At 42.4% G+C, this 12,712-nt stretch overlaps 1 protein-coding gene and 1 long non-coding RNA gene across 3 annotated transcripts in view; one reads left to right on the top strand and one right to left on the bottom strand.

The window, feature by feature from the left end:
• Nucleotides 1-2,354: 2,354 nt before the first annotated feature.
• On the bottom strand, nucleotides 2,355-6,473 carry LOC123028886. Its single transcript, XR_006415787.1, has 2 exons — nucleotides 6,419-6,473; nucleotides 2,355-5,017 (listed from the first exon to the last, which is right to left on the bottom strand). It is a non-coding gene; the product is annotated as an uncharacterized LOC123028886 (long non-coding RNA).
• Nucleotides 6,474-7,943: 1,470 nt separating this feature from the next.
• The window catches only part of RIC8B (RIC8 guanine nucleotide exchange factor B), a 31,688-nt gene continuing 26,919 nt past the window's right edge, over nucleotides 7,944-12,712 (top strand). The window contains exons 1-2 of one of the 2 annotated variants that reach the window (XM_044441141.1): nucleotides 7,944-8,215; nucleotides 10,625-10,672. In XM_044441141.1, coding sequence (XP_044297076.1) covers nucleotides 8,138-8,215; nucleotides 10,625-10,672 — 126 coding nt within the window. In that variant the 5' untranslated portion in view covers nucleotides 7,944-8,137. Of the gene's footprint in view, nucleotides 8,216-8,384; nucleotides 8,685-10,624; nucleotides 10,673-12,712 lie in introns of those variants that run through there. The other variant, XM_044441140.1, reaches the window with a different exon arrangement.

Raw genomic sequence — 12,712 nt, 5'->3', positions numbered from 1 at the left:
GGGGGGGACCACAGGTGAGGCAAGGATTGCAGCCCCTTCTTGTCTGGGCTATGCTTTAAATCCCTCCTTCAGCTACATAGGTATTTGGCAAGGACCGTGTTCTGTCACACAGAAGGTATCTGAAATGGTAAGGGGCAGGCCACTCTCAATTATCCTAGCCCAATCTGCAATTTGTCGTAGGGTAATAATAACACTGGCTTACCTTCCTGGCTTTTTTGTAAGGATCATTGATAATCTAAGTGAAACACTTGGACACTCTGAATATGACATACCAGTGCAAACACTTCCGGAATAAATGGTGCAAATTGAAAAACCATATGCAGATATCTTTACTTTTTACCAGAGGCTCAGACAGCAGAATTTGCTTTTTCTCAGCACAGAATTTTGAACTTTTCTTTTGGTTGTAGAGAGTGCACACAGTCCTGACTAGCAAGCACTCCATGCAGAGACACTGGAGTCTTTGTATGTTCAAAGAATGAAACAAACCAAATAAAGACAACCTATGCAGAGAAGGGAAAAGCAAACTGTGCCTGGCTGCACCACGAACCAGTGGGACCTGATCCTGTCATGTACCTGCTCAAAACAACCTTCTGAGTAATGCGCAGATTACCTGCTCTACTACCCTTTCCCTATGCCAGTTATACTGCACAAGTCTTATGTTTCTATTGTGAAATTGTAAATGACCTTTAAGGAAATGTGTTGGGAGGACACATCTAGTCCATATTTTTAGCTAAAGATTAAAAAACAAAGGTTCTTCCCTTCTTTAACATCAGTGGTAGCTCCTTAAAGATGTTTTACTGGATTATCCATTGTCCTATTTCCTTTCTGAGGCTCCTTAAAATGGCATGTGATAGTGTTATATAGGTTCCAGTTTGCCTGTATCTTTGTATCACGATGCACCTTTCTATTGATCAAATATGTGTTACCTTGACCAGAGGAAAACGTGTAGCATTGAATGATACACTGCCTTATGTTGGCTGTGTTTCATACTACGTATAAGTATTTGTACAATTGCATGGTTATGGGTCCATAATGACAAGAAATGAACTTCTGGTTGCTCCACTCACACAGAGCATCAGTGTGGGTATGTCTGAAAACCCCATAGGAGCCAGCATACCATTCCCCATAGGGCACCTCTAGTGTTAGGTGGAAATGCAGCATGGGCCAAGCTGTTTACTCCCAGGTGAGGATCTTCCACACATAACACCCATGATAGATGTTCCACCCATGCTCCTGGGAACATTTAGCATATCATTCTTTCCTACACCATCAGATATAGCTCTAGCTCCTCCTCTCCCTTGGAAAAGCCTATGAGGCCAAAGGAAGAAAGGTATGAAAAGGCCTCAAGAAGGGCGCAACTTGGCCTCTCTGTCATGCTTCCAGTAGTACAGCCAGGGCCTTTTCTAGCATTAGGCAGAGTGGGGTGGTTCAGAAAATGGACGCTGAGGGTTTCCAAGAGGAGCAGTGGTGGTCGCCTGGCCATTATCCTAAGCCCCCTGATTGTTCCCACTCTGTTGGAAGACAGAGCTGCATGTGCCACAAAGCTACACACACACAGCTAGCCTGCTGACCTCCCATGTGACGGAGGCTGGCTTCTTTGACATGGAATTGGGGTTGCAGTGATGGCCATCTTGTCCTTGCCTCAGACTGGAGAATGTTTTGGGTGGGCTCTGAGCTGGGGCTGCCAAACGAGTGCCAGCCACCCTTGGGAAGGGAGGGCTATACCGGCTCCTATGAGGTGAAGTTGTGTGTGTGGTGACAGGGAGAAGCAAGGAGTGGTGCACCCAGCTTAATGAGGCCAAGAAAGTCACAGCTTAATATTGTCAAGCAAAGTAAATATGTAAGAGTTACAAAGAACAAAAGCAAGTTGTTTTGTTATCTGGAGCTTGACACTAAAACTGCTTTCCTGGTTTCTTTGTCAGGGTATTTCCATACATTTACACAAATGTCAAAGTTGTGCCTTTGGACCTATTCTGTGTTATGTATGTGTGTGGGGGAAATTATTGTATTTTGGGGAAACTCTTCTCATTGATATTTTGGTCATTTCATAGTTCTTTGTGATTTTTTTTGTAGAAAACTATTAACATAGGGAGGGTTTTTTTGCTTCTGTATTATATAAAAAAGGAAAAGCACCAAACAATTATGGTGGACTTATTACCCTATGGGTAAGATATAATTACAAGGAGATGTGACATCAGGCATTTTAATAATTGTTTTGTAAATAAAATATTTGATAGCACTCAACAGTGGTGATAACCGTGTTTATGGTTACAATGGAAATGTGTTATTTGTACAGTTACCCAAGATATATGAAGGATTTTCACACTTAAATAAAAAAATCCAAATACATAAAATCAAGAATCTTAGCTTAATTTATTTGAAATGTCTGTGTTATAAACAGGTATTGTGTATGTACTGTATATCAATATAGTCCACATCTCAATCTGTATGCCAGGAGAGAATAGCTAGCATGCAGTTAAAAAGGGAGAGGTAAGAGCCTAAGCTAAGTTAGCAGGTTTGTGTAATGAAAGTTTCCCGTCCCCTCCTTGAAGGGTGGCTGTGTGTCCCCTTTTACAGAGGACTGTCCGCTGTTTACAACACTGGAATGACTGCTTTGGGGTGGGCAGTTTAAATTAAGTTTTAAACAAATGTGTGGCTTATATATTTATTTACAAGTATTTATAAACTGTTTAAATCTAAAGATTGCAAAGTGGTGTACACAAATAATAAACATATGGACTTACAAATATGCAGTCTGAAGAGAACAGAAAACAGAATCCTGTTCATTTGATTTTCGTTATAAATATGGGCTTGTCCCCCCTCCTCCAAATCAAAACCCTCTGCATATAGCTTGTGACAATAGACTACAACAGCAAAACTTTGTTCCAGATGTTGTAGTTGATTCCTTCCTGGCAGGAGAGGCTGGTGCTTCTCATCCATTGCAGCTTTTTTAAAAGCTTTATAGGAGCTATCTATGGTGTTGAATCTGAGTGGTTCAGCACCATGAACAGCTCCTATACATCGCAAATGAGAACTGCAATGAATGAGGAGGCCCACTTATTAGGAGTTAGCAGGATCCCGTTTACAGGATCTGGCCCGAATGTGGCAAGTATGGTGCACACTAATTAAATGTCTTTGCTTCACATACTCTGTCTTCAGTGGATGGGATAAAGAAAAACCAGGAACAGTGCACCATTGCACAGAACTTGTGAAACAGAGCTCTGATACCCCTTTTTTCCTCCACAAAGCAAAAGTCACCTTGGGAGGAGAGAATTCAGAACAGAGTCATTGCAGGGTAACCCTTTTCACACGTGCCGTTTGACTTAAGAAGGAGAAGCAACTCTTGGCTCAACTAGGAAAGCAAAGGGAGTATTAGCTTGCACAAAGGAGATGCAAGAAGACAGTAAGAGCTGAAAAATGCAAAGCAGTCTTCCAAATATAACACCAAATTTTTAAAGGATCTAGGAGGATTCAGGAAATTACAGACCAGTTAATATCTGTTTTAGATAAATTGGGTGAAAATGCTATTAAAAATAAAATTAGTAAACATATAGAAGGACAAGCCTGGCCAAGAAAGAACCAGCATGGCTTTCACAAAGGTAAGTCTTGTCTCACTGACTTCTTAGAGTTCTTTGAAATGGGAACAGACCTGTGGACTGGAATGATCTGTCGGCATTACTTGGATTTCCAAAAGGCTTTTGACAAGATCCTTACCAATCACTCCTGAGCAACCTTAGAGCCATGGTGGTTAAAGTATAGAAATCAAAGTAGGAATAAATGGCAAGTTCTTCCAAAGGAGGGGTATAAATAGTAAGGGTCCACAGAGATGAGCATTGAACCAGTACTTCACAATTTTTACAGAAATTATCTGGAATTGTGAATGAGCAGTCAAGTAGCCAAGTTTGCTGATGATACCGAACTAAAACAGAAAAGGATTCTGAGGACTCTGGGCATCAAAAAGGCAAATGTGGTTCAATGTGAGCAAAGGGTTTCACCCTCCCAACTCTAAAAGCTTGTGATGCCTCTTCTAAGACTTAATTATTTGGAGTGAGTGTTTTAAGCTAAAATGTGCTGAAAATGTTGCTACTTTAGCTCTATCCTTTTGCATTTGACCAGCCCACCCTTGGGCCCAAAAAGCTTCACTATTCCTGATAGATGTGTATGAAGAGAGTGGGTTTTACACAGAGCAGTGCAATTCTGAAAGACTTTCATTACCTTTGGGCATTCAGGGGGAGCGGGGGAAGAGAAGATACTCAGCAGGCACATCGCTGTGAGCGCTACATTACTCAAATGAATCCCAATTTTTTGTCAAGACTACCTCTTGCTTGGGGGTCACCAGCCTTTGACAAAAATGGCCTCTGACCTTCCCCAAATCTTGCAATTCTGTTATGATTGACCCCAAAAGCCATTTAATTCTCAGACAGGCAGACATAGCTTTAGTTCAATCTATCTAGAATGGGGAAAGCTCATGCCATATACTCAAGTGAAAAATTCTTGTCAGATCTTTGAGCCGGGGGGGAGTGCAATTTATTCTGCGCATTTCTTTCAGAGTCTAGTTCTTACCAATTTTCTTGCTACCAAAGGTGTGAACTAAAATGTACATCCAACTAATGCCTCCCAGCATTAACTAGCTCAAAAGACCCCCAAGACACCTAAATCCATGCACTTCTGTTGTGGGGCAGATTTGGGCATTCAAGCATTGCCAGACCCTTTTTCCTTGAAGGATTTATTTATATTTTTAATTTAGGTCTGTAAACTAAGCATTTAATTGTTCTGGCAAGGTGTTTCAGCACTCGCTTGTATAGGAGTTGCCAGCATCGTGACCTCAAGGTGTGTTCAGTCATGCAGTTGCACATCAGAGAGAATGACTAAGCTCTTCAAGGTTGCTAAGCAAATCTGCCCTCTCCCAGAGTAATGGAACACTTGCTGGTGAATGCGCAAGTGCCTTCTTATGGACTCCCATCACGGCTGGATCTCCTTTGAAGTGAAAGCCTCGAAATCTTCCGCCTGGAGCAATCTGGAAAGCAAACATTAAATGCCGTAAATGAAATCCAAAAAGCACAAGGCAAACTTTCATGTACTCTTTCGTTTTTGGCTTCCCCAACTCTGGACTATAGTTCCTAGCATTACTGACAAGTTGGTTGGGACGTGCTGGGAGTTGTAGGCCTTTTTTTTAAAACATCTGAGCTTTCATAGAAAGTGCATTAAGATGAAGAATTAGCTGGACAGAGCAATGTTTTAGATCCCATTTTCACACACAAACCACACACAAGGTAACACAAAAAAGTCTAATGAAAGGGACTCTGCATCCCTGTTGCCTGTAGGGTGATTGGCTGCTGACAGAGTTCTTCATTCAGTTAAAACTTGCTCATTATAAAGTCACTTCAGTTGAGGCTCTCTGTTTAACCAAACATTTTAGCACTTTCCCACAAGTCCTGACCAGAGGACCTTCATGTGGACAGCACCACTGGTAAGTAAAGTGAACCAATAATGAAAAATACCCATGTGGATCTGTTTCAACCAAAACCAACCATTTTGCACACCTGAAAGATTAGCATGATTATTATGGTATAAGTTATAGTCTATAGTAATAGTCACATGAAGTTATAGTCTATAGTCAGAGGGAAGTTAAATGCAGGAAGTGTAGACAGTGGCAGATACATTAACAATGACCATTTGGAAAATGCTGGTGATAACACAGACATCCTGGCATTGGTAGGTTAACACATCATGTTGTTGTTAGTACCCCATGGACAACATTCCTCCAGGCCTTCCTGTCCTCCACCATCCCCTGGAGTCCACCTAAGCTCATGCCGACTGCTTCAGTGATTCCATCTAGCCACCTCATTCTCTGCAGTCCCCTTCTTCTTTTGCCATCTATTGTTCCCAGCATTTGGCTCTTCCACAGGGAGTCCTTCCTTCTCATTAGGTGGCCAAAGTATTTGAGTTTCATCTTCAGTATCTGGCCTTCTAAAGAGCAATCAGGGTTGATCTCCAGGACTGACCGGTTTGATCGCATTGCGGTCCAAGGGACTCGCAGGAGTCTCCTCCAGCACCACAATTCAAAGGCCTCAATTCTTCGGCCCTCAGCCTTCCTTATGGTCCAGCTTTCACAGCCATACATTGCAACTGGGAAAACCATAGCCTTGACTATACGCACTTTTGTCAGCAGGGTGATGTCTCTGCTTCCTAGTATGCTGTCTAGATTTGCCATAGCCTTCCTCCCCAGGAGCAAGCATCTTTTAATTTCTTGGCTGCAGTCCCCGTCTGCAGTGATCTTGGAGCCCAGGAAAATAAAATCTGTCACTACCTCCATTTCTTCCCCATCTATTTGCCAATAAGTGAAAGGACTGGATGCCATGATCTTAGTTTTCTTAATGTTGAGTTTCAAGCCAACTTTTGCACTCTCCTCCTTCACCTGCATCAAGAGACTCTTTAGTTCCTCTTCACTTTCTGCCATTACAGTGGTATCATCTGCATATCTGAGGTTGCTGATATTTCTGCCGGCAATCTTAATTCCAACTGGTGATTCATCTAGCTCCAACTATGCATGTAGTCTGTTGATTAAAAGGTTAACATGTTTATCAATAGTTCTAATTCTAAAACACATCAAAAAATTGTAACCATTCTTAGAGCTCTGTATGACTCATCTCCAATTTCTATCTGCTTAATGCAGCAGTTCTGGACAGTTACCTCAGAGAAAGTAACTGTACAGAGTCACCACAATGAACTCAACGGGAAAGTGACTGCACACAGTTCTCAACTGTGTACTTGCACTGAACTCAATGTGTCCAATATTACAGTTAACATATACAGGATTGCACTGCTTATCTTTCATAGAAGCAAGATTATAAATTACAGTATAATCTTATGCATGTCCACTCAGAAATAGCTCCATTGAGTTCCATAGGATTTATATTCAGATTAGTGCATACAGGATTACACTCTCAGATTCCCTTGCTTCTCTTAGAATCTGTTCCACATTAAACCACACGCACACATCTCATGTTCAAGGCAAATGTTACTGCAGTCCGGTGCTCCAACCATCATATCATACTGGTTCAAGCCTCCCATACCTACATGTGGTGGTCCCAAACAAGAGCAGAGCCCTGTATGCAAATGTAGAGATAAGAAGGGGGATCAGCTGGTATGTTATAGTTCACAATCCAATCACAATCCTTACTCACAATCCAATCCTAAACAGATCTACTCAAAAGTCAGCACTATTTAATTCAATGGAAGGTATTCCCAGGTGTAGGACTGCACCATCAAACAGGTGTTAAACAAATAATGACAAAAGAAAAAAAAATCTAGATTTTTGTGCGTCCTACTTTACAGAGGCTTTTTTACAACAAAGGTGTACCTCTGCAAACCCAGTTTTAAAGATGAAGGACCCTAAAGAGAGAGAGCAGAAGCTCTGAATCACCAAGGAGCACCTGGACAACAGAGGAAGCAGAAAGCAGGACAGCAGATCAGTCTCTTCTATGAGATGTACTATCCATTTAAACTCCCCCCCCCCCAAATTTAGGCTACACACATGAACTAGAACGTGCAAATTTTGGGCAAATCTATGTCTTCTTTTGGGATGATGCACGTCCACTTTTTGAAGCAATGCATAAGTAGCTGCCCAGGTCTCGATTGAATTGCAAACGAACAGCATCAAACATGTTGTTGGTCAGTTGTAATGCATCGATCTCCCACGGGAACCCCACCCACTTCTCCGTATTCCTTTGTTCAAACCGGCCCCGCTTTACAATACAAGGACTAGAAGGACCACAATGCATTATATTCCATCGAGCGTCTCTTACTTGCACTGCTTGCCGGGAAATGTAGTCTTTCTTAAGAACCGCTCCGCCTATTCCTTCCGCGCGCGCACCCTCCTCCCGAGGTAAACAGAATCCAACCAATAGCGAGTGGCCTACCCAACTATTCGGCTTCCTGACAGCCAATCGGCGCGGGCATTTTCTCTGAGGGGGCCGGCGTGGTGGTCTCACCGTGGCGTCATTCGAGGTGAAAGGTAGAAGGGTCAGGGAAAGGGAGGCTGCGGTTCGAGCGGCGCTGCCGCTGCCGCTGCCGCTGCCGCTGCCGCACACCGGCGCGGGGAGGTGGGGGCCGTCCGGCCGCGCCCTGCTCCAAGATGGCGTTGGAAGCGGTGCTGGCGGCAGTCAGAGGGCACGACGGGGCCGAGACCCTCTTAAGCCGCTTCAATGAGCAGGTAATGACGGAGCGTCGCTCACCCCGCCTCCCTGGACGGCAACGCCCCCTTAGAACGCTCTTGGCCCCTCGCTGTACCGCTTGGACGCGCCAGCCCCGCAGTGTGCCCCGTCCCTCAGTGTAACGCTCGCGCATTCTTCACAGGCGTTCTCGGTCCCTCAGTGTAACGCGCCGGGCACTCGCGCGAGCCCCGGAGGCGCTCCTTGTCCTGCAGCGTAATGCCGGTATCTTACTGTATCATCTGCACACCCGTCCCCCGCTTTTACCAACCCCACAGGCGCCTCTGGTTTCTCAGTGCAACGTCCGCCCTTCTGCACAATGTGAAGTCCGGTTAGACCCTTTCAAATAGCCTCCCTTCCTCTGTGGCCGTGGCGAAGATGCGGGGTGCTCCGAACGGCTTCCGAGCTGTCGTTCTTGGCACGCCGAAGCCCCTCCATTCAACGCAGTGGGACTTGTTTCTGAGCACACATGTAAGATGCAGTGGTCCTTCTCATACAGCTGCTCTTGTTTGTCAAATATATACGAGGAGTCAAACCTTTCTAGCTTTACCAGCCTCGCATTTTATTTCTAATTCTTGTCCCATTTTCCCCAGGAAATAAAGTGATAAGTTCTTGCATTAATTTAATTGAAATACATTATTGTCCAGTGTACTGCCTTTCATCTGACTACCCCCGCCCAACCGCCAACACACACTCTTGCGTAGATAATTGTTTGATAGTTCCTTCTCCTTCTCCATATTCTTCCTTACCCACAAGCCGTTTTTTTCTGTTTGATTGGCTGTTTGTGCATTATTTCTGATTTCTTCCAGAATGGATCTTCCAGTGTAACTTACATCTTCCTAATACATTTTTCCCTTAGAGTAATGGCTTGCTTCTTCTCTCATGTAGTCGTATAAAAAAGCAAGCATCTAACAAATGTAAGAAGCAGTTTTAGCAAAAATAAATGGCACTGTTTGGCTGTAACAGTACAGTAGGGATTGGAATCTAGTTAAATAATATTCAAGGACCTGTATTATGTTGTGATAAATGTTTTGAAAAAAATAATATCTATTAAATCAGTATTTGACATTCCTGCTCAACCCACAATAGGATAGCTATTCCCCCCTCCCCCAGTCTAGCATTCTGTGTTAGTATGAAGAACAGAAAGTAAAATGTTTTATTTAGCAGTATTAGATGGCTGTGTGTTTCTCAGCTATGGATTGAACCATTATGTACCCATGCTTCTGCTTTGGGTAGAATGCTCTAAGCAAGGTTAGCTTTGAGCATTGAAGCTCCAGCTGGCCCACTGGGTGGTTGCCTAGTTACTGGAGTGCCAGCTATAGCAACACTGTTCCACTGATCTACATTGCTCACTAGTGTATTGTGAAGGTAATTAAAATGTCTGATTAAAGGAAAAGGTTTAGACCGTGTTGCAATACTTATTTCTTGATGGGTGTCCTCAAAGTGTTATGTAGCTGGGGTCAAAATTATACCAGGTCATTTGTACAGAGTAGTCCCATGCGATTCTGTGGAGATTAACTTGTCACGTTCATGCATTTTATTAGAAGACTGCTGATGCAATAACTGTTTCATTGCTGAATATTTTAGTAGGTGTCTCCACTTTCTTGTAATTTCTACTTAGTTACTGTGACTAATAGCCAATTATTGATCTCTCCTCCATTAACCATGTAATTCTTTTCAAAAGCTATCTTAGCAAAAGGCCATGATTGCAGTCTTGGCAAACACCCCTTTGCTGACCAAAGGAATCTTTGATCATAATATTTTTACAGTGCAGTCCTGAGTACAGTTACCTGAACAGTGCCTCCTCAGTGTTTTGGACTACAACCCCCAACAGCTCCAGCCAACATGATCAATGAGTTATCCTCTCCCCCACCCCCATTTCAGTTCTAGGCTGGTGTAGTTAATGAGGAAATGAGAGGGCTTTGTCTCCCACAGATGGAAAACTGTCCCTGGTACATCCAATTTCACAGCCTACAACTAGCAGAATTCCTGCACTAGGCTTATCAGGGGCATCTACCAATGGAGTTCCTCTCCACTTATATGTTAAACTACCCACACTGTGTTGGCCACTGGAGGGGTGGGTAGGCTTATTTATTTATTTAAGGTTTTTATAGACCGCTCATCTACTAGTGCCTTGGGATGGACTGTTTGCTCTGTTGAGCTCTAAAATAATCATAATATGACAATGAAATTAGTGGTGACTTCAAAGCTTGGTTCCTGTTTAAATGTGGGTATAATATAGGCATGGAAGCCTGTACCCTTTTATGTCAGTGACAGAAATACTTAAAACTGTATGGCAGATAGCCTTGAATTCTAATTGATTCAGATTCTGATGTAAGGTTGATTAAAAACCTATTCTAACAAAACCAAAGTGTATACTTGCAAGTAAAAATTAAATTTTGTTTCTTCAGAATAGGGCCACTTTCAAATTTGAACCATCAGATGAAGAGAAAAGAAAGGTAAGCATATTAAAGCTGACTGTTAAATAGCATGTGCATTTTCTTTCATTTTCACATAGTATCACATTTTTTATGTTTCATATTTTTTCAAGCTGTTTTTATGTTTCTACTATTTATACATTTATATGAAGTGTTTTATGCTGCTTCTCAACTACTTGTAATCTGATAGTACCCACCCACAGGCCTTGAATATAAATTAAATATGGAATTTAATATAGAATTTTAAGTAAATATAAAGGCACACAACACACAAGGAATGGGAAGGGATCAAGAGAAAAAATAATTTGCTTAGCAGGGTTGCTGGAACGGTCCTCCTCCTCCTTAGCTCAGCCAGTGGGAAAGGCTGATGGTGGTGACAGTTCAGGAAGGAAGAACAATGCGAAGCTTTCACAAGGACCATTTCTTGGGGGTTCTTTTTGTTTGCTAATTTGGTGTCAGCGTGGCAGCTAATAGTACCTTATATCAAACTTGGTAACACTTACAGCATGAAATCTGTGTCATAAAGCTAAAATTGTCATGGGTCAGCTTATTAGAATAAGCTGTTCTGGAAAGTTATAAGGACAGAGAGTTCTTGAATAAGTAGTAATGAATTGTACCGTGGGGGTACATTGGTTCGTCTGATTTCTGTTATGCCTTTCAAAGGTGTTTTGTCTCAGGTTATCCTTTGATCCAAAACCGTACAAGTGCAAATGGATGAATGTTCAGCTTCATTGTTTTGTGAGCCACTTTGGGTGTAATGTTTGGATTGAGATTGTACATTTTAAAGAGTTGATGCAGAGATGATGATCCCATTGTGTGAAGGTATTCTTCCTCCCTGGAATGCTGGAGGTTGACTCAGTATGCACATTTTTCACATTGACCGGGTACATACAACATTGTAATGCATTGTGGGTAACAAGCCATGGTGAGTTGAATCTGGATGACTTTGCACAGGGTTGGTTGGTAGTGGCCAGTAAGCCATTTTCACAGTCTATGGTTTCTTCCAAGGTTTATTGTACCCATGATGGATTTTTGGGCAGCTGACCCCATTTTGTATATAAGGAAGTAGTGAAAAGACACTCAACAAGAGCTGCAAAACATTCTAGCTTTTCTGACGACTGCCAGGCACTCTACCAGTTGCCCAAGAAGCACTTTGAAATAACCATCACTGGCCAAGTCTTCCCTGCACAGTTCATGGTCCCTTTTGCTTACTTTCCCCTTCTATTCTTTTTCCCACATCAGGTGATGGCTTTTTATGATCTTCAAAGTGCCAGACAGTGGCAGCCCTTTCAGAGTGCCGAAGCGACACAGTGGAGTTGCTGGCACTGCTTTGTCACCCATTTATTTTGCACCTAAGATTTGCATAAATGATTGTTTCTTTTTGTCAAATCTTCAGAGTCATAGAGTCTCCTGTCAAAGTACATGATATTAAAAAAGCTATGCTACAAATGAGTTAGTTTGTTGCTTTACTTCTTATTTGACAGCTGGGTAGTAGCAAGCAGTCAGTTGAGAATCAAAGTGGCAAGGGGATCTTTGATGTCAAAAGATGGTGGCATGTAGATCACCCAACAACATATGTTATGTTAAGGGGGTTTGTTTGTTTTGGTCCTGATTATTCTCACTGTCTTTCACCGTTACCACCTTCGTTAGATTCCAGTTGCTTGGAATAGTGGAAGCATGTGACACACCCCATTTGTGAGAGCACAGGGTTTGGACAGCTGTCCTGCATGGATACAAAGTAGACCTTGAATACTGCTGAACAATAGGCAATCTTTGCTTCTTTTCTTACTGCACAAGTAGAAAAGTGGGTGCAACATCACTAATTGATCAGTTTTGTCCCAGTTGCCCATATTAACAGCTGCAGTTAATATGAACTAGTCATATGAAAAGATGTGTTGAGTTTTTGCCCAGATTCTAAGTAGTTAAATTGGTTGATGATAGTTTATTTTGTCCGAAAGCTGTTCCTCTGCAACGGCTGTTACAAATAGTATTCTTGATGGTCAGCATATATTCTTTTCCACTTTACCTCATTTGTAGTAAGTATTCTGTATCATTTGGCAG

The sequence above is a fragment of the Varanus komodoensis genome, unplaced genomic scaffold (assembly GCF_004798865.1).
Source record: "Varanus komodoensis strain SLA01 unplaced genomic scaffold, ASM479886v1 scaffold39, whole genome shotgun sequence".
Lineage (NCBI taxonomy): Eukaryota > Metazoa > Chordata > Lepidosauria > Squamata > Varanidae > Varanus > Varanus komodoensis.
This window is presented reverse-complemented; position numbering and strand designations above follow the sequence as displayed.